The sequence below is a fragment of the Leptodactylus fuscus genome, chromosome 10, assembly GCF_031893055.1.
Source record: "Leptodactylus fuscus isolate aLepFus1 chromosome 10, aLepFus1.hap2, whole genome shotgun sequence".
NCBI lineage: Eukaryota > Metazoa > Chordata > Amphibia > Anura > Leptodactylidae > Leptodactylus > Leptodactylus fuscus.
The window spans coordinates 8064496-8090351 of record NC_134274.1 but is presented as its reverse complement, the minus strand read 5'-3'; the positions used below and the strand labels follow the sequence as shown (position 1 = coordinate 8090351).

Sequence of the window (25856 nt, the reverse complement as noted above, 5' to 3'; positions counted from 1 at the left end):
ACAATTCTAGCTGCTATACATCCGGAGATAGCAGGAACATGTGCCATATATTGTCGGCTACTGAAGATTAACCTTACCAGGATGCAGGGAAAGGATTAGAAGATGCCCCCACCCAGGTAAATTATTGCTTATTGTTCCTAATATCACAAGGAACGTCCCCATAATATGTCCCAAATGACATGCTCAGACATCCAACATGTGAAGTTATTTTTCTGCTTTGCATACAACCTAGAATGTGCACTTATGGGTAATTCTGCAGTTTCAGGATGGCTTGGGCGTGTTGCTCTGCAGGGACACTACATCACCACTGACAAGAAGCAGAGGCGGCCATGGGAGTCACCTGTCCCTGACAGCTGAATTGTATATAAAAAGGAATTATTGTGTCTCTGGACCAGTCACTGAGTCACCATGACTCTGAAAAGTCTTCTCGTGGCCGTGCTGCTCTTGGGGCTGCTCCCTACAGGAATGTCACAGCTGTAAGTTCTTGGGAATGAGGATAGCAAGGATAGCAAGGGGGATTTACTGAATTATTTGGAGTATTGTTAATTGTCCCTTGTTGTCCTTACAGACAGTATGCATTGTCCATTCCTGCCCAGTTGATTAGTGGAGAGAATGGAAAAGCTTGTATGAACCTGCAAGGCTACAGGCAATCCCTACAGCTCAATGTCATACTTCAGTACAGCGGGTTCAACATCTCTATATTCAGTGAGACTGTCTTCCCTCCAAGTTACTTCCAGTGTAAGAACTTCCCGGTAAGTGTTTTATACCAGATAAGATCTATTAATGGCTGCTCAGCTTCTTCTCTAGTGACCTGCCGGTCAGTACACACACGGAAATGATCCATAATAACAAGTTTTTAGATTAAACAAATAGTAACCTTTATAAGTGACTTAGATAACTGGCAATCAGAATGTATTGCTGGGGTGGGAAGTGACTAAGTTTTAACCCCCCCCTGCAAAAATTGCAAGAAAATCAAGAATGAGACTATAATGGGTATTGACTGTAATGCATGAGGTAGACAACCTCGGCGCTCCAGCTATAGTAATACTACAACTCCCAGCGTGCATTTTGCTTTACTGTTCTTGGAACTCCCATGGAAGGGAACAGAGCATGTTGGGAATTGTAGCTTCATTGCAGCTGGAGTGCCGGAGGTTGCTGACCCATGGACTAGGGGTTAGTCCTGTGCCATATGGAATATGCCGAGGTGTTACTAGACTCTGCATATACGGTATATTTGGAGCAATGATTCAGTCTACAACATGGTAAAAAACAAGGGATGTGTGCACCGAGCAGATCGACACAAAGATTGGTATTGCGGTTGAGGTAGTTCCTGACCCAATATTAGGTCGGTTTCTTACCAGCAGCAGTTGTCGTGAGAGAACTAACCAACTGATAGACCGGCTGGGCGCCCTTGTAGGAGAAGGTTTGTCCAATTGTATGCCACCAGTCGGTGCTAGCGTGGTATTCAATTGGGCAAACCTTCTCCTACAAGGGCGCCCAGCCGGTCTATCAGTTGTTTAGTTCAGTCTACAACACGTCCAAATACATTGCCTACCGTGCTGCCCCCTGTATAATGTGCCTGGTGTTGCGCCCCCTCCCAATACTTTGTCAACCTTCCCCAATAGCTCACCCGATGACGGTTTCTATCCATATGGTGCTTGATGCGCTGAAATTCTACCATATTGCTTGTATTATTTTTGTTAGATGATCCTTCACTACGTTAGAAGTTCTTAAAAGCGGCCATACTGGATTAAAAACCTGGCCACTTTCTGCCAACGCCCATGCACAGGTTACGACTGGTATTGCAGTTTCTCCCCATTTATACCAATAAAGCCAAGCTGCAATACCAAAGTCAGACTGTGGACAGGTGTGGCACTGTTTGCAGGAGGAATCCTGTAAATCCTTATTTCTTTGTAGGTAATATTTCCTTATTTCCAGACGTTCTCTTTGAATCTCTCAGGTCCCCGTAGTACAAAATGATGTTCCCGTCCTGGTATTACTTTCTGTCACTGGGAGATATGTGCAGATATTAAAGAGATATTCGGTGGTCATCGCCGCGCTCAACAACATCTATCTGGTCCAAATGGATAAGCCCATCTACAGACCAGGGCAGAACGGTAAGTACCATAAGAACAAGGTATACATCAGAATTTCCCTTTAATGTATGGGTTTTCTAATGTCTATCCATTTTTGCTACTACAAATAAAAAGTGACCTCTCCCGATATTCTCTCCATAGTGAGGTTCAATGTGGTCTCCCTAAGCCCGCAGCTGCTTCCCGTCAATGAAACGGTGAGTCTCCGGTTATGGGGTCACTGGGGCTTTATGGCTAGAAAATCAAGAGCAGGTCTTAAACCTGAACAACCCCTTTAATGTGAGACCTGTGATTGAGCGATCTCCACCGCCCGCCATGATAGCCTATACCATCCAACACCATTGGATACAACTAAACCGTGTTATTTCTCTCTTACAGTACCCGCTGGTTTATCTGATGGTAAGTACAACAATATAACATATATTATATATTGTATGGGCTGTCATGTGATCCGACTCGTATGAGAAATAAGTGAAGGGGGTCGATCCATTAAGTATCTGCAACTATTTTGGAGTTTTTACGCTACTGTTGCAATAGATTTTAGCCAAGGTGCAAGATCTCGGATTATGCATCTAATTCTTGCACCCAGAGGTGTAACCTGAAGCTCCTGGGCCCCAGGGCAAAATCTGTACCAGACCCCCAAGTATAAAGTATATAGTACTGGGCTCCTCATATTGGGAAGAGACATTATGTTGGCCCCCTAAGTCTCCTGGACTCAGGTGTTACCCACCCTCTGCATTCGCCTTGTCCTGAATTAAGAACACCCTCTACCTGTGCAGGGAACATCAGGACCAGTGCATAATACATATGTGGTTGGTGCGGGCTCTCCCATGACCATGTAGTACGACCATTACAGAAGAACATGACAGTTGCAAAAAAATTGGAATTAACTACTTTGAGTTCGGAATTAAGTGGATTTTTCCAGGATTTTTAACCTGAGCCCAAAACCATTGGCATTCACTGCTCACAAAGACCCCCGGTATAATAACAGCACTTCAGGGGAAACGAAACAGGCAGGAAAATATTTGCTAACCAAATCTCACAAGGTTCCTCCATCTGTAGTCACAAGTTGCATCGAGTTTGCAAGCAGAGGTTTCAGTTTAAGGCACTTGCAACATGTCTGCAATTTCTTCTTACTCTTGATTCGCATCAGCATTCGGGTTTCCGCTCTTCAGGTCCACTTGAGGACATGAAAAACAGACACCCAATCCCCTTAAAAGGCGGTTACCCATGGAATGGTATTTGCTGGATTTCCATTGAGTTTCTGCCCGAAAAATGCAGCAAGAAATCCAGGTTGCAGAATGGGGAATTGAATTCCAAAATAGAGACGAGCGTTCGTATCAACCCAGCCTTACTGCCTATTGGGTGATGCAAATGCCAAATTGTACCGTAAAATAATACCGCAAATGTACAGCATGTTGCAAATGTTCCATCAATGATAAGATCTTGAAGATATTTAGTTGGATTCCGACTTTCGGCTCGCCTATTATGTATCCCATTATCCTCTTATGTCGACTGTATTTGTCTTTGCAGGACCCAATGGGAAGCCGCTTAGCCCAATGGTTGGATCAGAGCTCAAATCTTGGACTTGCGTCTTTTGAATTCTCTCTGGTGGATGGCGCCGCAACCGGATATTACCAAATAACTGCTCAGAGGGAATCTAACAATGTCGTGACAAACTGGTTTCGCGTGGAAGAGTATGGTATGGCGTAGTACTGAAAATTATCTCGATGGTGTAAAGTTGGTAGTACACGATAGGGATTTCCGTGCCTATCAGTATCTCGTATAGGTTTCTATAATTCCATGGAAAGTCGCCCTATCACTTGTCGTCTTCATTTTTTTTCAGAGCCACCCAGATTCGATGTGACATTGATTGCTCCCTATATGTTATCTGTCACGGAATCGACCGTAAAATTTAAAGTCTATACAAAGTATGTGAGATAAAATAATCACGTAATTTAGTACAAGAAAGCGGATGTTCCACTTGGAGCAGAGTTATACTTCTCATTCACTGTATGTCATTTGTAGTTACACATACGGAGAGGCCGTGCCTGGGAACATATCCATAAGATGCTGCCGGTTACCCACTTATGGTCGAAAAAACAACTGCTTCAGGGACAAAAACGGAGTCTGCATTTATAAGACCGCAAACGTAAGAGCAGTGTCAGACTTGGGGTGCCTAGGGGCCACCAGTAGCGTTCATTCTGGGGCCCCATTATACGAATACATGCAAATATTGTCCAAAATGTCGCCAATATAATCTTTTTTTTCCAGTAATGACTGGCTGCCTAGCCCTGATCTCTGATGGCTTCTGTCATGGGGTGCTGGCAGTAGCTTTTGTCTCAAATTGGGGCCATCTTATCTCTGTGGTCCTGGGATGTGTGACAGGCAGCAGAAGCATACTGCAAAATGATTGGGACCCCTGTAGTGGGATTGAGAAAATGGGGCCCAGGCCGGTCATCTCAGCTGCCCAATGTGGACAATTTCTTAAATAACCTACCCCGTATATTATACTGACACATAGTCTGTCCCAGATGGTGTAGGATGAGTATCTGTATGAAGTATGATTGTACTTTACCATACCAGGGGGCCTACCTGGCTCTGGGGCCCGCTAGGGTTTCACCTTGTGGGCCAGCCTGATCCTTAGTAAGAGAGACTGTAACAATGTCACCATTATTTGACGAATTCTGTTCTATGTATTTAAAGCATACCGATAGTTCTTCGCAACTTTATAGAGAAATGTTCCATCTTTCTCAGTAGCCTGTAGTAACCAATGCCTTGACTATAAATGTTCATGAACCTAAAAGAAAAATCTGTCTAGAATAACAGTAACGACGGGGAGGAGGGAGATGCAGCTTCAGTATCTTAGTTACTGTGTGTATGAGATTATATGCTGTGAGAGGGGAGAAGGAGGAGCAGCAAAGAGACATATGGGACAAGCCTTACAATAATAACAGTAGAACTAGAACATTTTAGGAGAAAGTGATAAAAAAGGGTAAATAATATTTTGATTTTGTAAATTCACACAAGTCTTTGATAGTGTTGAAACCTTTTTCAGTGCAAATGATCATTTGGCTCTATAGACCATTCCTTTTAGGGAAATATTTGTCCTTTATAATTTCACAATTTGTTCTGTAAAGTCCTTTGACAGTACTTTACAAGTCATAGTCTCTATAGCTTTGTGAGTCCGACCTTGTTCAATCCCATAAATATCGGTGAATCGACAAGTTGTCAGCTCTCCATTGTGTCTCAGGAGTAACGAGTCAATGTCAAGATGACTTTGTTCAAGTTGTTCTTTGTGCTTTTGTTGCTTCACAGTTGGCTTCGGATGGCACTTACCAAGGAGTGATTGATCTATCTTCCATCCAGATGGATCTCTCCGGAGACCAGACCCTGCTCAACTTAACTGTAACAGTGACAGAAAGTGGAACCGGTAACATTTTGTATACATTTTGTAACACCCAAAAAAGTTACATTCAACCATAACGTCCTTCCACCCAACTCATGACCAGTCCATACTATGGAGTATCCTTACAGCAGTCTTCAATGGCAAGTCCATCCATTGAAACAATACAGGCAGTATATAAGCCACTGCTGCAATATTTCTATGGGTACGAGAGAAATACAACCGCTACATACATTGTATGGCATCCTCGATAATACACATATCCGTCAAGAGATGAGAGAACCGTCTGGTGGTCACTGGATCATCTTCATTGTGGCTTAGACTTCACTCTCTGTACTCAGCTTTCACTTACTCTTTGTGTTCTCTTCCAGGGGTCCAGGTCACTAAGACCCAGTATTTATGGATGACCGGCCAACTTGCCAGTATCAACTTTGAGTATGATCGTATGAACCCGTATTATAAAGCTGGAATCGAATATTCTGTTGTGGTAAATGTCTATGAAGACCAGAGATATGGGAATGTGTTTGGAATGAACTAGGGTTGACCCAAACTTTCGAGTTTAGCCAGAACCTGAAACTTTGGGGATTCATCACCCTTGAACTGGAGGTGAAACTATATTTTGGGGTCTCTTCAGACCTCAGAGTATAATAAGTAGATCCTCAGGGGAGGGGCAGAAAAATAGTAAATTCTTATATATCTAACGTGCCTAATGACTTCCCCCAAATATTGCATGCCACCATGTATCTTAGCCCTGTGTGCTATATGAGTACTCTCCGTTAGTACGGTGTGTGTTGCGTTGTTACTGTATATCGGTATTGTATATGTACGGTATGTCTATTGTATAAGTACTGCACATTGCTACATTGTTACAGGACTTACAATTTACATCCTCTGATATTTTTGATCAGGTTGTTCTACGTGACCAAAATGGCCAGCCTATAGCAGGTGAAGAGGTGGTCCTTGATATCGAAGGTCAATGGGAAAGTCAGACAATAAGAACAGGCTTGGACGGATCGGCACAATACAACATAGACACCTCCAACTTCATGGACCCAAACTTCACAATCAGAGTAGGTATAAAATGGGAACCATTGCTGGATAAAACTGGACAATTTTGTATGAATAGAATATTCCAATGGGTTGTTATCTGTAACAATCTTTCCTGGTGGTCAGTGCGCCCAGTGCAATAATGTCACCAGGGGATACTCCAGGCAACCTTAATTTTGCAGAGTTTTAAAGCTTTTTTTTCTAAGTGTTGACAGACTGTTGTTCTGATCCGTTGCCAATGGACATGACCAACCTTCTATGATTTGGTAGTTGTCAGCAACTTAGCCATAATGGAGGGGTTATTAGGCAGGGACATGACATGTATGAGAAGATAACCTGGCTGCAATCTTAGTTGTCTACAAAGTATGGTTTTGATCATGGGAAAATACCTTTAAGATGGAGGTGGGGGTCACCTAGGGGGCAATATTCAATCTGGTTTTTCCCATCTTGACCACAACATATGTCATAAATATCTGGAGCAGCAGACGCAGCTCTTGTTTGATCAACCATGGAAGTGAATGGAGAGGGTCACAAATATGAGGCCACCTCCGGACTCTTAAAGGCTTGGACATCGTGGTTGGGAAACTTCTCCTAGGTGCAAGTGAATGAATGATTTACCATTTGACAGCTGAGCTTCAGGGACCAAGGATTGTGCTACATTCTACAACCCTTGCCTTGGATACTTAGGGAGCTTAGTTTGTCCTGAAGGTGATACATACAGTACACGGGCTAGAAGAGAAAATGAATGTAAGTTTAGAGGCCACCCCAAAAGTGGATGAATGGGCATTCATATAATATATGGACATCTCTGATATGCCAAATTTTTTACAACTCTTGCCTTGGGCACTTGGGGAGCTAGGTCTCGATTTTAGACAGACCATGCTGAAGCCTTATATCTTACATACATGATATTGGTATGAAAAGGAGAAGGGAGCGCACGTTTTAAGATAAGACAAAGGTCTCCAACTACCTGGCCATGGACTAGTACCAGACCTGGTATCAGGCCATATAATGACCAGAGCATGCCGCCGTCCCTGGGAGAGTATATGCAGAGTATATGCAGATTGGCAGTCCTGATCTGTCCATAGCTATATAAGTAATCAGCACATCCTGGCAGGCATGTTGTCTTGTAGACCCGGGGAGTTAAGTGTGGTCTATGTAATACCATAATGGAGTGCAAGTACAAGACACATAGACACATTATAGCAGATCTATGAGAGCATATTAGAGTATTATAGTATAATATAGGCTCATAGATCTGCCTTAATTGGTCTGTATGTGTGTGGGCCAGTCTTGCAGGGCTCCCGTGGGGTTAGTCCAAATTTCTATAGATTGGGGATCTATATGACATTGTAAAAATCCAATTGTGTATAGAAATAGCAGCGATAGAAGAATGAAACAAATCTTAGAAAATATACATTTTGGATGAATATTGTCTTCATGAAACCTTATGTTATTGGCAGGCAAGTTACCCGAATACAGAGCAGTGCTATTACTCGAATTGGCAAGGTTCACCCTATCCGACTGCTGAATACACAGTATATCGCTTCTATTCAAAGAATAGATGTTTCGTGCAGATCATTCCTCCCCAGGGCACACTACCATGTGGGAAAAATCAGAGCATTGACGTCCGGTTCCTTCTGACCCCCGAAGGGACTGGAGCTGGAGCCACTAGAGTCACGTTCTACTATCTGGTGAGTATCTGAATGGCGTGATAGAAGAAATGGGAACCTACAGTATAACTGGGGGGTGGAGGAATCCTGAAAAATATACAAAAGGGGAAAAAGATGTGGGAAGAAATGGAGGTGGAGGTGATGGTGGGGGGCATATAGTAATACATAACCACCGTAGATTTTACTACTTGTCCTGGGTGTTATGGCCACGCAGATAAATGGGTTGTCCTAAAGTTTTCCATCTTACAGAGCGGCTCGTAGAGACCAGTTCTGGGTGAGGGGGGGTCCCTTTAAGATGTCCCAATAGGGAATATGGCAGAAGATGTCCCCATATGTTATAATACTTCTTCAGTGTCCGTTGAGGACCTAATATGGGCTCCATAGCAAACTTGAGACAATCCACAGCACTCAAGTAACATTTCGGTCTATGTTACATCTTTACAGGCCATATCAAGATGGCGGATCGTTGATTCTGGACAACAAGTTGTTAATCTGGTTTTGGGTGAGTTATTTTTCTTCATAGGCTTTGATACTTTGCGCTAAGCCAAGGTGTGTGTAACGGCTATGTCTCAGGTGTGCTGCAAAATCTGCAAAAGACTACGGGGCTGTGCTGGGCCCCTCATATCTCCAAATGTATCAGAAGAAATGCAGAATATTATGAAGATAATGATAACCAATGGATGACTGTGCATCTCCATATATACTAGAGGCAAACAGATCAATGGTGCAATATAGAGATGGCGTAGTTCTGGGGTAGACTGTATGTCTTCCTAAATACTGCCTCTAAGGGCAAAGCTCTCCCCTCCCGAACAATGCACACCTGTAAGTTCCATGTCATGAAATGATAATGTTAGTCAAAGGGGAGGAGTTGTGACAACTCTTAAATATCTCCTCTTACCCTACAGGTAGGAACAGCACTTTCTGCATCAACCTTCAAGTAACTTCAGAAATGGCCTTGAGGACGGATCTCCTTGTATACATCATTCTACCGACAGAGCTCATTACAGACCGCATATCAATAAATGTCGAAAGCTGCTTCAAAAATCAGGTATATCGTACAGTACATTGCTATAACATGAGGACCTTTGATTTGCTACAAATGTGTCCCTTACCTTAGCTAAAATCTGATTAAGGACTACAAGTTATAAATAAATAAAATCGCAACATTGCCACGTTCTACCAAAACTATTGGACAGGCTGTAATACATGGCACAACCACTGGGTGGCCACACATAGAAACCTACAGGGTAGACGTCTCATGACACAATATTGGCATATCAACATCATCCAGTCTGTCTGGGATGATATGAAGAGACGGAAGGATTGGACAAGCAACATCTACAGAAGATCTGTGCTTAGTTGTCCAAGACGGCGGCAACAATCTTCCTCCTAAGTTCTGCCAAAAACTGCCTGCAAGTACCGAGAAGGATTGATAGAAGGCAAAGGGCAAAGGTCACACCAATATTGACCCAAGAAAAAGTTAAGGAAGTGATGACCTATGAGGAAGGTTTTTGTTTGACAGCAGGAACATGTTAGAACATGACGGGGCGGGGTCACTCATTTCCCACAGATGGGAGCGTCAAAACAACGATGTTGTTCAATGACTTTCTCAAAAACTTAGAATTAGGGAAAAAACAAAATATTTATAAGTCCCCATTAGGCTTGAGATTTCAGGATCGATTTTAAAATCCAATTTCCGATCATTTTCCAGCCGATCCCGATCGTGAAATTTGCTCGATCGTCGATCGGAATCTGATCTTTTCCGATCCCGATCACTGATCGGGAAAAGTCACTTTTAGGGTTGAGCCAATCTTCAGATAACCTCCGACCTCGATCCCGCTAAAAAAGATCGGGATCGGAATTTAGATCGCCATCATGAAATTTGCTCGATGGTCGATCGGAATCCGATCCTTTCCGATCCCGATCGCTCAAATCTAGTCCCTATTTATTGAATCTTAAGAAAATGTAAAAAAAAGAACTAAAAAAGTTCAATCGCCTTTCTTACTTTAGAATACATATAAAAATAAAGTAAAACATAATCACATTAGACATCGGAAAAAGCCCAAACTGCAAATTTTTTTTCCCATACTGTAAATGCCTCCCATAAAAGTATATTTCACCTTCCTATATAATAAAAACAAAAAGTACACCTGTCCCTGCAATGGAAACAAAAAAAACAAACTTTTTTTTTTACAGTTTTCGCATATGAAGTGGTATCATTACAAAGTACAGTGGGTCCTGCAAAAAATAAGCCCTCATACAGCTGTGAATGGAAAAATAAGAGTTATGACTTTTGGAAGGGATAAATCACGGAAAAAAAAAACTCCTAAGGGACGGGTTAATGATTATTTGGAATACATAGGGTCTAGATAAAAAATAGTCATGGGTTGATGGGGTTGGTGTGAGGTGAGGAAGGAGACCACCATCACCCTTCTTATGTAGTAGCTTTGGAGTATGGAGGGATTTTATTCAGACTGGCCTCCTGTACGCTTTGGTTTAGTAAATTCCCCCCATGTATTATTCTTATATGACTTGACTGAAGATGTTTTCTATTTCCATTTCCAGGTATCTCTTAATTTCTCTGAGAGCGTTGGACCGCCGGCCTCCAATGTTGACCTAAAGATATCGGCATCTCCAGGATCTCTGTGTGCAGTCAAAGTGTTTGACTCCAGTCTTCTTCTTCTCAACCCAGACCCGGGGTTGACGCCTGAATCGGTACGTCTACAGCGCTTTAAAATGATCCAAATTGTTACTGTAGATGTCCATCGAAAGTCGGGGGCCATCGTTGACTATTCGGATCTATGGTTACATCACAGGGCTAGGCTTTGCGACTCAACAAAGCCTTATCGTGGTTGGCTTTAGCCTTGATAATATTTCTAGCGGGCAACCAAAAACCATCAAAAATATCTCAAATAGAATTAGACCTTTTCACTTCCACTATTCTAAGAGCTCCAATACATATTTGCAGTTAAAAAAAATTTCCACAGTAAAATTTGTGGACAATCCCTTCTGGTTAGAAGTTGATCACTGGATATCCTGTTACTAGAACCCCCATTGATCAACTGAGTTCTTTGTAGACACCTGCCCATTCCTCTACAGGAGCAACGTTGCTTATTACAATCAGTGGGCTCCCAATTTTATTAGCCCGGAGTTCCGGAATGGGTGATGTAAAAATGGAATTTTCTAAACCAGAAATTTCCTAACTATACGATTATAAACTTGTAAAATATGCAAGAAAGTAGGAAGTACTTAAAAGTTGTAGATGGGGCCCCAAAGATAAATCCAAAATGTGGTACCAATTCAGGACACCAAATAATCACCCCTACTTTACAACCATAAGAACACTTGCCTCCACCTCTCACCTAATAGTGTTATACTTTGCCCCCAGGTATATTACTCCCTGCCGAACTGGTACCAAGGATATCAGATTGGAGAATTCGATGTTGAGGAGCCGGCGCCCGCTTGTGAGGATCCTAACAAACAGTTCTTCTGTAATGGAAATTATTATACTCGTGTGAGCAGTAGTTCAGAGGGAGACTCTTATAATAACCTCAAGGTGAGTAGCGTTATCCGGTACAGAAGGTAGTAAGCCTTGGTTGGTGTATTGGTACGGTATATGTGCACTAGGTGTATGGATGCTCTTTCATGGTGCCATGGGTTGGTTTCAAAGTATGGGGAGCATGGGTGTAACTTAAGGGGGTGCACTCACACCGAGGCCCAGGAGACTTAGGGGGACCATAAGCACTGGCATCAGTAATGAGATTGTAGCTTCCATCTGGTCCATAAGTCAAGGAGGCCCACAGATTACCCGGACCACACTAAGGTTGATTAAACTCCTCAGCCCCCGTAACCATCACTGTAGGGATGAGGTAGGGGTCCCCGTACAAAAGATTGCACCGGGGCCCACAAGAATTTAGTTACGCCATTCACAGGGAGCCAGAAAAGTTCATAGAGTATGTACCCACCTCTGCAGAATCCAGTATGAAGGACATATGTGGGTTGCTATTCTTAGGATATCAGTTGAAGATCAATAAGGTTCCGACATCCAGGACCCCACAGATGGACTGTTTGAAGTGACTGAGAGTAGCTTCATTTTCATTGGTCATATGGCCGGATCACAGTCCCATTCAAGAAATTAGCTGAGATGTGATAGTCTACAAAAAGTCTATAGGGAAAACACTGCATTTTTTTTTTTTGTACCCAAAATGTGTGCATGGGATTACAAAAAATCTTGTTCACTTTGCTGGAACTGTAAAACGCTTTTGCGTTTCCGCAACGTTTTGTGGTTTCAGCCTAAGTAACTTTAACTTGACGTTCTCAATGACGTTTGGTGTTACCCTACTGCAGAAAGTTATCGATGTCAAGTTAAATTTGGTAACCTCCGTATTTCTTCATGGTGGTGTTTGGGCTCAGTTTGCTGTCCATGTCTTGAAGATCATAGAACCAATGACCACAAAGAATGCGAGCAACCGGAGGAGAATCTCAGGATGGGCTGGTTTTGTTCACGTTTACTCGGGAAGAACATGGACATCATCAAATTGGAGTTTCCAAAAATATCACTCAAATATCACCATGCAATCATACATGAGCTCCACTCCAGCTCCTCGGAGTAAATTCAGCCCTAATCCAAGGTTTATGACTTCAGTTTAACAGAAGTAATTAAAAGACAGGTTTAAAAAAAAATTTGGAAACTCAATCTCCTCTATTCACTATTCTAACCATTGGTCTTCCGTCTAGAACATTGGCTTAGTTATGGGGACAGACGTGACGGTGAGAAAGCCTGAAGTGTGCGGGTATCAAGATGTCATCCAGCCAATAGGTAAGATCCATTAATCTACCATTCCAAGCAGAATGGTAATATCTAGGCAACTGGAAGATCCTTGGACAAGGCCCATAACTCTGAATGTGGCCCATGACTATGGATCATCTCCACCACTTCCAATTCTCCACATCATTCAATAGGTCACCAATTCTGAGGAAGTTGGAATTTTTTTTCTCTAGCCCTTACCATTCCTCAGCCATCAGTGCTGTTCCTTTCAGTACCAATATGCTAATTAGGCTCTTTACTGTCAAGTGGGTGGTCCCGGGTAGTCTGCTCCAGCCAAAACTTGTAGCTGGTGGATATGGTGAGTGTATATGTCATGTATAACCTTCTACTGACCTCACTTGTCTAGAAGTACCAATTCTTTCCCATCCCAATAATCTAATAGTGAGCCGTGTATAAAGAAAGACACAATCAGAAACCCCCAAATTATTTCAGACCTCCAAATTAACTCAGACCCCAGACCAGACCAGCTTTGGCCAGTGTTTCCACGTGATGATTTTTGCTTATTTTCCGGAACCACTGACCAATTCACAAGAGCAGGTGACAGAAATGTTCTCAATGTAATATATTTAAGTTGGGGTGAGCCAGTTAGGACCTGTATACCCCTCAGCCCTATAGCCATCCTATGCTGTATAATTACATCTCTGGTGCACAGAGATGGACTCTGCATGCAGAATTATTTTGTGTCTTCTGTATTATTTCTGTTCCAGGAGTTCTATATGCAAAGGAGTCCTTACTAAGTACGGCAGCAGCACCGTCTTCTTTAAGCGATGGGACAATTGAAACGGTTCGGAGTAACTTTGTAGAAAATTGGGTGTGGACAATGGTATCCGCTGAGTAAGTCTTCATGGCTCTTTATTACACGTTGTTTGAAGCTTCCATTGGAGATACGTCCATATTAACCACATGGTAAATGGTGGACTTAGCCCAGACCCTATGCAGTCCCTCTGTTCCATCCAGTGAGTCCCAATTTCAAGTCCACCTTACTCTACCGATAGAATTGAATATAATGATGGCGCCACCGGCACCGTACTGTACCATATCATAGGAAACCTTTTCACATACTAAGAACATATCTAACTAAATGGATCTCATTGGAACGTTGGGTTATCACCTGTCATGTTATGTATGTAAATTTCATGATGTATCTCAGTTCCTGCTCCCCACGTCTTACAAGTAGTCAGTAGATTTCTCTCTGCACGTTCTTCAGTTCTCAAGGCTATGGCAGAATATCTGAGAAGGTTCCAGATACCATCACTCAGTGGAAAGGCTCCATGATCTGCACGTCTGAAAAGGATGGGTTTGGGATGACAAAGGATCCGGCTGAGTTCACCGCGTTCCTCCCATTCTTCGTAGAGATGACTGTGCCTTATTCCTTCAAGAGAGGAGAAATACTTGTCCTGAACGCCTTTGTGGCCAACTACTTGAAGGAATGTGTCAAGGTGAGAAAAAAATCAGGGTCTTAAGTGGGATTTTAGGAGTTGTATGTAATATTCTTATTGAATCGGAGCTGAGCGTTAGACCCTGGGCCCCCCGGAGGATACTCTGGTACTCTGGTGGACCAATCCAACACTGAGTACAGGTGTTGGAAATGGCTCTGTACAGCTAATCCAATGGAGGCTTCATATTAACTCCCCCCCCCAATAAATCTTGGCCATCCCGTTTAAGCTTTTTGCAATGGCCGAAACCTGTCAGGACACCATTACTGTCTAAACCAATGATCTTCCAGGTCCTCTAGGGTCTGATACTACAGCAGAACAGGACAGTGCAAATTAATGGAGCCAATGTGAACAGAGCCTTAGTTGGATTTACTTTAAGAATTTTTGCATACAATTTTTTGTTTTTTAAAGAGTTTTGAAGGTTAACCAGTCTTATCCCGCTCTCTAAACCAAAAGTGCACCAGCACCAACCTCAATGTGCAATACAGGATGTCATCTTCTCATTGCATAGGTCCAAGTAAGCTTATTGCTATCTGACAGCTATGTAGCCGTGCCCCAAGGAGTAAAACAGAATATCTGCATCTGCTCGGGAGAAAGAGCCTACTATACCTGGCACGTCAATGCAACATCATTAGGTAGGAACGCTTCATACTCCTTTAGCTCATGGACCTTGTATTGCATCCAATCAACCTCTAGGAATAGTAATTAAAGGGTTTGTCCATTTTTGGCACCAACATATTTAAAATAAAACACAAAGTAAAATTTGCAATCCGTTTGAACTTTTGGAATCTTGGGGATGGCAAAGTCCAAAGTATCTATTATGGTGCAGTCCATCGAGAACAAGCAGGAGACCCCTGAAAATCTTTATGGAGACTTTTTTTTATGCCTATATAATGGATCCCATTTCTTAAATATTGCACCCACTTTAAGTGTTATTATTCCTTTTTTTAGGGGTTATCAATTTTACACTGTCAGCTCAAACTACTTTCATTGGTCGAACATGTGACGGATACAATGACCGTTTCCAGCATCCCCGCAAAGATACGGTGATACAAAGCACTATTGTGGAGGTAAACAATGTGGATTTGATTTATAGGGTAACATTCGCACGGCGCACTTAAAACTGCATCAGAAAAATTTGCATGACGTTTTGATGCGGATTTTGGTGCAGTTTTTACATGGGAACCTACTAAACAAATAGGTTAACTTGTAAAATTAACAAATTGCACAAAAATTTGCAGTTTGGGTGCCCTTGACCATTGAAATGCCATCTAATGATGCGTCGTCCTCTTACCGCCAACGAGTCCATGTATAGGTACGGAATGCCAGACTTGATAGATTCTTCCCATTGTGTCTGATCCTTTCTAGACTTCACCATTCTCGTAGTACACATTAGATGGCTGGCCAGTCTTACCAAAATTGGACCTAAGACTAATGTGTATGACCTTAATTTCACTATAGATATTGAGATCGCAACTTTTCTTTCTCAGGCGGAAGGAATAAAGCAAGAGGTGACATTGAGCAACCTCATCTGTATCCAAGGTAATAAATGATCAGTTTCTGACATTGGCAACAGTTCATATTATAAATGAATTCTTATTTGATTGTAGGGAAAACTCCTCAACAGATTTCTATGCCGATAAAGATAATACAACCGCAGAATGTGGTGCCTGGATCAGTGTCGGCATTTTTTACAGCTCTGGGTGAGTTCCAGTTGGCGAGCCTAATGTTGCAGTCTCTTGAGACAGATACAATGTTCTTTCTACTATGGACCTATCTATAGCCCATTAGTATCTGATTGGTGGGTCCTATGGGTGGACATTGCACCAATTAGCAGTAATAGACACAAAGTTGCAGCTCCATCTATTACCTGAAAAGGAACAAACGGGCCCATGCATTGCAGTAGCTTCTGATACTTGGAGGCCACCAGATTGGTGCAGGGTCAAGCAGATACTGATGGCCTAAAAACATGTAGAATCCATTTGATGTATCCTAAAAATACAAAATATGACTGTGCTTGAGGACTTAAGTTTGCACAAAAATGGACTCAAGTATTTTACATGGCTAGAGATGAGCGAACAGTGAAATATTCGAGATTCGATATTCGTTTCAAGTAGACCCTCTATATTCGACGACTCGATCAAATATCGAATCTCATTATAGTCGATGGGAAAAAATGCTCGTTTCAGGGTAAACCACTATTCGACTAAAGGAGAGTCACTAAGTCCACGAGTAGCAGGAGGAGAGTGTTTAGGAGGAGCGCTGTGCAGTTAAAGCGCACAGACCCCATTATAGTCTATGGAGACTGTGCGCTTTAACTGCACAGCGCTTGCAGTTGCGCTGATAAAAAGTAAGCTCCCTCGTAACCGCAAGCTGCCAGCTCTCCCGACTAGCAAAGACGAGCCTGTGGCAAATCAACGCTGGATCTGCAGCAGGCTCGTCCTTGCTAGTCGGTAGAGCTGTCAGCTTGCTGTTACGAGGGAGCTGACTTTTTTGTCATAGGAATGCATTGACCAGCGTTGATTGGCCAGTGTACAGCATTCGACCAATCAACGCTGGTTCTGCCGGAGGCTCGTCTGTGAGGAGGTGGAATCTAAGAACGGACCACAATGGAGACCGCTGTGGTCCGATCTTAGACTCCGCCTCCTCACAGATGAGCCTCCGGCAGACAAGGGAGACAGTGTATATTGTCTATATGTATATTGTCTATATTGGGAGTTCCTGCCTCCCTATGGCTGACATATACACTGTCTCCCTCGTCTGCCAAAGGCTCGTCTGTGAGGAGGTGGAGTTTAAGATCGGACCACAATGGAGACTGCTGTGGTCCAATCTTAGACTCCGCCTCCTCACAGACAAGTCTCCAGCAGAACCAGCGTTGATTGGCCGAATGCTGTACACTGGCCAATCAACGCTGGTCAATGCATTCCTATGAGAAAAAGTAAGCTCCCTCGTAACAGCAAGCTGCCAGCTCTCCTGACTAGCAAGAACGAGCCTGCTGCAGAACCAGCGTTGATTTGCCAATCAACACTGGTTCTGAATCGAATATTTACTGCGAATAGCTAGTAGTATTCCATTGAGTACGAATATTCTGAATACCGTAGTATTCGATACAATATCTACTCAATCGAATACTACTCGCTCATCTCTATACATGGCACATGGGTGACCCTATTCCAGATTTTTAAGTTAGGGCCCAGGTGCTATATGTTATAGCTGTGGTACTTTACGAATTGCACATTTGCTACTTCCTACAGTTAAGAAAGATCCTTATAACCTTTTGTTTCCTTCTATCAGGAGATATTATAGGTCTCCCAATGCAAAACCTTCAGAACCTGCTCCAGATGCCATTTGGTTGTGGAGAACAGAATCTGGCTCGAATGGCTCCTATTCCTCATCTTCTAGACTATCTCACTACCACAAAGCAGCTTAAAAATGATATTCTCCAGAAGGCAATTGAGTATATGACCATTGGTAAGGAGCTCACTGTTCCTTCCTACTATTACTACATTATTTGTATGTTTATAGAAAATCACTTCAACCCCTCCAAATTACAACCTGGGTGCAGTAGATCTGTGGCTTCTATGGCTGGCTCCAGTAGTTCTATGGCTTTCATGGCCATGGCTGGGTGCTGTAGATCTGTGGCTGCCATGTCCATGGATGGCTGCAGTAGATTTGTGGCTTCCATTGCAATAGCTGGCTTCAGTAGATCTGTGGCTTCCATGGCCGCCATGGCTGGGTGCAGTAGATCTGTGGCTTCCATGGCCGCCATGGCTGGGTGCAGTAGATCTGTGGCTGCCAAGCCGTAGATTTGTGGCTTCCATTGCAATAGTTGGCTTCAGTAGATCTGTGGCTTCCATGGCTGGCTCCAGTAGTTCTATGGCTTTCATGGCCATGGCTGGCTGCAGTAGATTTGTGGCTTCCATTGCAATAGCTGGCTTCAGTAGATCTGTGGCTTCCATGGCCGCCATGGCTGGGTGCAGTAGATCTGTGGCTGCCATGTCCATGGCTGGCTGCCGTAGATTTGTGGCTTCCATTGCAATAGCTGGCTTCAATAGATCTGTGGCTTCCATGGCCGCCATGGCTGGGTGCATTAGATCTGTGGCTTCCATGGCCATGGCTGGCTGCCATAGATTTGTGGCTTCCATTGCAATAGCTGGCTTCAGTAGATCTGTGGCTTCCAACCTGTATCTCTCCAGTTGTGAAACTACAACTCTTGTCCAAAGACAATGGGTCATAAATTGGAGACCATTGTTGTGGAATATTTTAGTCCCCTTACTGGATTAAACTGGTAATTTTTGTCTTTTTAAGGTTATCTACGAGAGCTTGCATACAGAGGATGGTCGGGAGCGTACAGCTTATTTGGAGGTCCCAATTTTCAAGAAAATTCTTGGTAATTGAAGCTTAACTCTTTCATTGGGGAAAGCAATAATATGGTTGCAGCATAGTGGCAAGCGAGGCACAGAATGGGGGATGTGGCTGACATTTGGCACAAGAAAGAGTACCAAACGCACACCACGTTATCACTGGGGCTGAGCCGATCTTGAGATTTCGTGATTGTTTTTAAAATCCGATTGTCAATCATTTTCCATTCGAACCCTAAGATTGAGCTGATCTTGAAATTTCAGGATCGTTTTAAAAATCCGATTTCCGATCATTTTCCATTCGAACCCGATCCTGATCCCAATGCAAGTCAATGGGATTTTTTTTAATAATCGAAGATTGGATTTTAAAAACGATCTCCACAGCAAAATTAATGGGTGTCTGACAGATGGGAAAACTTGGCAAAGAGCAAACATGTTGGGTCCGCTGTGAGACATCCAGAGGCTCTTGGGTGGACCAGCCTGTGCTGAAACCTACCCAAAACTGAAGCTTTCAGCAGATGTCTGGTGCCAGCTTTCAAAGGTTGAAAACCAATTATTGGGTACAACCTCAGAGACTCAATGGAATTGATGGGTACTGCAGTGGAGGGACTATGGGGCTCCACCACTTCCACCTCAGCCTACTGATGGAGAGAGTCTTAGGGGTCATTAATATACTACTCAGATATTGTCACACCATGTTCTCTACATTACAGGTTGACCGTTAACGTCTTTCAGACTTTGGAAAGCTGCAAGGGATACATTTATATTGATAGTAATATTCAACAGCAAACACTCATTTGGCTGGGAAATTCTCAAAGACTGGACAATGGATGCTTCAGAGCCGTTGGCAACCCTTTTATAGCATTGGTAAGAGTCACTAATAACAGTCCTGGTGGTCTATGGCCTTCTGTAACATTGTCAGTTTTTGTATTCATCTTCAATGGTCAAAATCTCAGTTTCTATTGAGGGAGTCCTCTCATGTGGATGCACTAAACAGGGCTGTGGAGTTGGCATCGGGGCCAGTTTTGGATGGAGTCAGTTTCAAGAAAAGTTGGAGTCGGGCTGTGGAACAATAGATGGGTTTGAGTTGATGGCTTGGCCTACAGACTCTACAGTCTTGGCACTAATGGCCCCTAGAGATAGTCTTGTTGCTCCCATTCCCTTCATACCAACACGTGCACCAAAAAATCTCTATTTTTAGGGTGTGGGGAATGGCCCAAAGATATGTTTTTGGTGCCAAAATTTTGCACCATAATGGGTCCCAATTTGATTTCAATGAATATGATTTATGTACCAGATGAATGTACTATTTATTACTGTTTATCTAATGAGACTTTCTTATTTTCTGCCTATATTACACAGAGTGGAGAAACGAATGATGATATCCGCTTCACGGCCTTAATATCCATTGCTCTTCTTCAGTCGAATTACAGTATTGGGGTAATAAAGGATTTTTAGCTTTAAGTTTTCACTTAACAAAATAAAAAATAAAAAATGTATTCATTGCTCCACCCCCGAGGAACATAACACAATGTAGCAGGCTTACCCAGAGTGTTTCTTTATGGAAACAATAGGCTGAGAAATGTAAGATCTCTAAACACTCTCGGACCACCCACAGAATATATGTTTCCGGGCAGTCCACTCTTATTCCTGTAACATATGTATATGTATATGGTCCTGACCATGGGATATTGACCAGGTCCTGAGAAGGTTAAACAATCCTGCAGAAATCTGATATATATATATATATATATATATATATATATATATATATATATATATATATATTGCTAGTTAAGACTATAAAGGCCTGAATAAAATTGTACCCTTACTTGGTCTCCATTGTGGCTAGACCATCGGGGGGAGGTTTCTTATAAAGCAAGCTGCCCCCCGGATGATACAGTATAGGACCAGCCCTCATCTCCTATCTGTGGTTAGAGGGACCACTGCTAAAGTTGTAATATTGTTGGTGCTGGGTGTCAGTCCCCCAAGGATCATCCATTGATGACTTAGTCCTAGAAAACCCCCTTTAAACAAGAAACAGAGTCACCATAGTTTTAATTTAATGCTTAAGAAGAGTCTAAGAACACTGTCTTGTATTTCTCTCAGGAAACGTTGTTGGCAAGCTCCTTGACCTGTCTTCGGAATGCCCTTAACTCCAACCTAAGTTTGTACAACAAGGCCCTCGTGGCCTACGTCTTTACATTGAATAAGGATTGGGACAGGAGGAATATTCTTCTCAATTCAATAAAATCCAAGGCCATCATGGAAGGTAGACTTATTGTGGTAGACATGTACAGGAAAAACATCGTATTAACCTTTAATGACTTGAGTCGTGGAAGAATCTACTTGTATGTCTAGTTGTACGTCAGCTTTATAACACACCTAACCTTCTAACTCTTAGGAGGAACGACCCATTGGGAAGAGGAAGGCAAACCGACTTTACGACCAGGTTTCTACCCTGTGTATTCTCCTGTTGATATAGAAATGACTGCATGCATATTACTGTGCATGGCTAAGGGCCCCCAAATAACCCCAGAGGATCTGTCATACATGGCGCCCGTCGCAGTCTGGCTGGTCAGACAACAAAATGCTAATGGAGGATTTCAGTCAACCCCGGTAAAACTGAATCTCTCAATCCATCTCTCTCCCCAAATCTATCTATCTATCTATCTATCTATCTATCTATCTATCTATCTATCTATCTATCTATCTATCTATCTCCTATCTATCTATCTATCTATCTATCTATCTATCTAATATTTTATCTCTTCCAGGACACTGTAATGTCTCTTCAGGCTCTTTCTGCCTATGGCAGACTGGTTTTTAACCCCGCCGCTCAGCACAGTATAGTCCTGTCAGGACAGAATATGCAAAACATACAGTTTACCTTAAATAACTACAACAGATTTCTGGTCCAGAGTCGACCTCTCAGTGTTCCTGGTGACTACAACGCAAACATCACTGGGATAGGCTGCTGTCTTATACAGGTAATGGAAGAAAACCATTAGGTCTGCCTTGTAGCCCTGAGCAAACACATCTGTATTCACATACAATGTACATGCTGTCTACGGGTTTATAAGGATTTCATTTATTTTAATTCTATTCCAAATATTTGTATACATTACTTATCCTGTATTATACTCCAGAGCTGCGCTCACTATTCTGCTGGTGCAGTCACTGTGTACATACATTACATTACTTATCCTGTATTATACTCCAGAGCTGCGCTCACTATTCTGCTGGTACAGTCACTGTGTACATACATTACATTACTTATCCTGTATTATACTCCAGAGCTGCGCTCACTATTCTGCTGGTACAGTCACTGTGTACATACATTACATTACTTATCCTGTATTATACTCCAGAGCTGCGCTCACTATTCTGCTGGTGCAGTCACTGTGTACATACATTACATTACTGATCCTGACTTATACTCCAGAGCTGCGCTCACTATTCTGCTGGTGCAGTCACTGTGTACATACATTACATTACTTATCCTGTATTATACTCCAGAGCTGCGCTCACTATTCTGCTGCTACAGTCATTGTGTACATACATTACATTACTTATCCTGTATTATACTCCAGAGCTGCGCTCACTATTCTGCTGGTACAGATACTGTGTACATACATTACATTACTTATCCTGTATTATACTCCAGAGCTGCGCTCACTATTCTGCTGGTACAGTCACTGTGTACATACATTACATTACTGATCCTGACTTATACTCCAGAGCTGCACTCACTATTCTGCTGGTGCAGTCACTGTGTACATACATAATCTTCCCTGTAGTAACTCTCAGTTACATCCTATATTACACCCCACAATTACTTACATAATTCTGCAGCCTTCCCAGCGTAAATCTTCGAGTGTTTCCTGCTTGTTCAGAGTCTAGACATGTCTAATACTGTGAATAGTCATTTGCATACAGTTTCCTTTACAATCCTCTTACATAGGGAGCTGAGCTAAGGTTTTATGATTGAGTCTCTTGGCAAGCTTGTTGACTGTTTTCAGTAGTAACCAGCAGAACTATGAATGCAGCTCTGGATTATAATACAAGCATATACTTTAGATGGCTGTTATTCATGGAGTACATCCCGTAACAACTATCTAGCTATTCCCAAGTCCCTGAATAATCGATGTTTTACTTCGGGGGAACTGATACGTCAATCTTGACAATTTTGGAGGCCTAAATCACTGAACCTCTATAGTAACCACTACATGGTCCTCCAGAGTGAGAGCGTTTGTTGGCTCTGCTTTGTCTAAGTTAGGATGTGTGGGACTTAGACTCCTTGGGCCCACCAGATAAAGTGAGTCTGGGGTCCTCTCTCCATGACACATTGATCTCTTCCCACTTGAGTGTCTTCTGGTTTTAGGTATTGGGTGGACCAGAGGATGCTTGGATAGTCTGGTGGCCCAGCCAGACACTGAAGTTAGGGGCCCTGATCAGGAGACACCCCCTACCCTATATTATCTTTCCATTTGTTCTCTGCAGACCACTATTCGGCACAATGTCCCTGTGCCTAAGGAAAACTCTGCCTTCCTCCTCTCGGTAAACTCGTCTTCTGCGAGCTGTGTGAATGGAGTGGCGTACGTCATTACGATCGGCATCAGTGTCAGGTACTACTAACCCCATCAGAATATCTGGATTTAGGACTATTTTATCTTCACCTTTTTTGCATTTATTATATTTTTTAGTTTTCGAGGAATTCCATCACAATCCAACATGGCGGTCATTGATATTGAAATGATTACAGGATACCAAGCAGACTATTGGCCTTTACAACAGGTAGGTCCTATATAGTCACTGACTAATACTTTGTGCCAGATTTATTTCCTCTATGAGATATGAAATGTACATTATTTAAGACCAATTGAAGACCACCCCCGCACAGATGTATAACCACACCCCTGAGTAAGGTGCAGGACCATGCAAGGGTTTTAAGCAGATGATTGGATCTACTTGATTTTATTCATTTATATTGGGAATATTGGTAACATTGATCATTCTGGTTTTTCTTTTTGTCACAGTTGACCAATTCACAAGTCATTTCCAAAAGCGAAATCGAGAACAATCACGTGTACCTGTATCTGAAATCTGTGAGTAGCCTCTTATCTAGTTACTATCGCTCGAGAACAGTCCTGATTTTCGCAGGACAACCCATAAACCTGATTGCTAGAGGGATTGGGTTTATGCAACAGCCTAGCTTTTAGGGTCATTCCCATGACAGGGTTCATAGAGACAATGTCTCCCAAAGTGTTACATAGAGGTGGTCCTTATTTATCAGTCCGTGTCCCCAGGGGGTCTCATAATCTAATTTACCAGACACACTTGGGTCAACTTCATGGGAAGTCGCTTCATGTAATGTTTTTGGATTGTCAGAGGAAGTCAAAGAATAGGGGGAACTCGTCAAACATGAGATAATCGATGTTGTCCTGGGTAATATTCAAAACCAGGACTCCAGAGAACTATGCTAACCACTGAGCCACCTTACTGTCCAAGTCTTTGATACCATAGAAGATGTAAGGACCTGCCATGTATGAGAGTCCAATGAGTAATATGGAGACCCAGTGTGACCGAGAGAGGAGTTATTGGAGGGAAACCTGGGTGGGAACTGAGTCCGTTTGGTATGTGCTTAGTATTTTGTTATCTGTATCTCTTCTAGGTTTCCCGTGATACAATTTCCCTCTCGTTCAATGTTATGATGGGCCCTAGGGTGCTCAATGCGAAGACCGCTTCTGTCTACGTCTATGATTACTATAAGAAAGGTAATTCTCAATCTTAAGGGATTGTAGGACCTTGTCTACTTGGGTTCCTTTTCCTTCTATAATACACGTATAGGCAGGATTTCTCCTTTACTCTAGTCCCATATGTGTAAATAACCCAACACCAATAAAAAAGTCCACCCAATTCCACACATACAAACCAATGTATATCTGTAAGGTGGCAGGAGGGCACAAAATCTAGTTACACCCATTGACTATGCTGTGGCCGATGCCCCCTTGGCATCACTTGAGGTGCAGTATTCGCAACTCTGTGTAGAAACTCTTGCATAAAATGGATACTTTCTTATGTCTTTGGTTCTTTCGTCCATAATCTCTGATGACAACGTGCCTAGGGAACAGTGGTCTTATTTTTGTCCTATGTTTGGAAGTTGGAATTGGTTGGGAATTTTTTATTGGTATTTCCAGGTTTGATGTTTTTTTATGTGTTTCTATAAGTAAAAGTTGAGTTTTAGATCACGTTAGTAGTAACAATGGCACGTTACCCACCTGAAAGAAGAAGGTAGGACTTGGGCATGGCCTGAGATACAAGGTAGACATTCACTGGGAGACTGAATACATATGGAGGTCCATTAAGACGTTGGTCAGCCCATTGTAGTAGAGGGGATATTATGGTCCTGAAATGAAACTAGATTTTGGAAAAATAATGGGTTGACATTTTTGCTTTCGTTCTACAGCTGATAATGGGTATGCCTCCTACCGCCACCCCTGCGCCCAGCAGTAATGAGAGAAGCGCTCAAGACATGCGGACGCCTGGGTGAAAATAACTCATCTCGGAACATCTGAAGAAACAGCTAGTAGTATAGTATAACATGCATTATGCATTATATGGCCAAAAATATGTGAACTCCTGCAGGTCTCATCCATATAGACCTAGTACACGTTTTCGAGCCCCTTACCACTAGCAAGGGGTCTTCTTTCTTAAAGATGACCTTACACCATCTCCAGAGCCTCTTTGCACCCTTTAATAGGTACTGTTCTAATGATTCTGGTGCAGTTGGAATTTTTTCGCTAGACCCTACCATTCCCGAGCAATCATCTCAACATGCAATTGGCCATTTAGGCTCTCTGCTGTTCGGTGGGTGGTCCTTGACTGGAATAGATATCTGGAACCACCCATCTGACAGTAGAGAACGTAATTGCTAAAACTACGAGCAGTGATTGCTTGGGAAAGATGGAGACAAGAGTAAAGTTCCAACTGTGCCAGAATGGGTGAAAAA

General features: G+C 42.6%; 1 protein-coding gene across 1 annotated transcript; it reads left to right on the top strand.

Annotated features, from left to right (window-relative positions):
• Nucleotides 1–341: 341 nt before the first annotated feature.
• LOC142219305 (ovostatin-like) lies at nt 342–25603 on the top strand. Its single transcript, XM_075288259.1, has 35 exons — nt 342–476; nt 569–752; nt 1961–2117; nt 2238–2290; nt 2472–2492; nt 3627–3795; nt 3940–4024; nt 4122–4245; nt 5412–5526; nt 5871–5986; nt 6408–6569; nt 8010–8240; nt 8664–8721; nt 9125–9267; nt 10785–10934; nt 11608–11775; nt 12957–13038; nt 13755–13881; nt 14255–14486; nt 14995–15118; nt 15435–15553; nt 15974–16025; nt 16094–16186; nt 17778–17954; nt 18792–18873; nt 19558–19711; nt 20207–20284; nt 20954–21116; nt 21249–21463; nt 21622–21834; nt 23348–23472; nt 23551–23641; nt 23884–23952; nt 24519–24621; nt 25314–25603. The coding sequence occupies exons 1-35, from the start codon at nt 409–411 to the stop codon at nt 25358–25360; spliced, it is 4350 nt and encodes a 1449-aa protein (XP_075144360.1). The 5' UTR covers nt 342–408; the 3' UTR covers nt 25361–25603.
• The last annotated feature ends 253 nt before the right edge of the window (nt 25604–25856 follow it).

Excerpts from the sequence above, each read along its gene's own strand:
- LOC142219305 (XM_075288259.1), top strand. The coding sequence starts at position 409 with ATGACTCTGAAAAGTCTTCTCGTGGCCGTGCTGCTCTTGGGGCTGCTC. Across the intron at positions 16,026-16,093 it reads CAACCTCATCTGTATCCAAG|GGAAAACTCCTCAACAGATT; the intron begins GTAATAAATGAT and ends ATTTGATTGTAG. Across the intron at positions 20,285-20,953 it reads AGTCGAATTACAGTATTGGG|GAAACGTTGTTGGCAAGCTC; the intron begins GTAATAAAGGAT and ends TATTTCTCTCAG.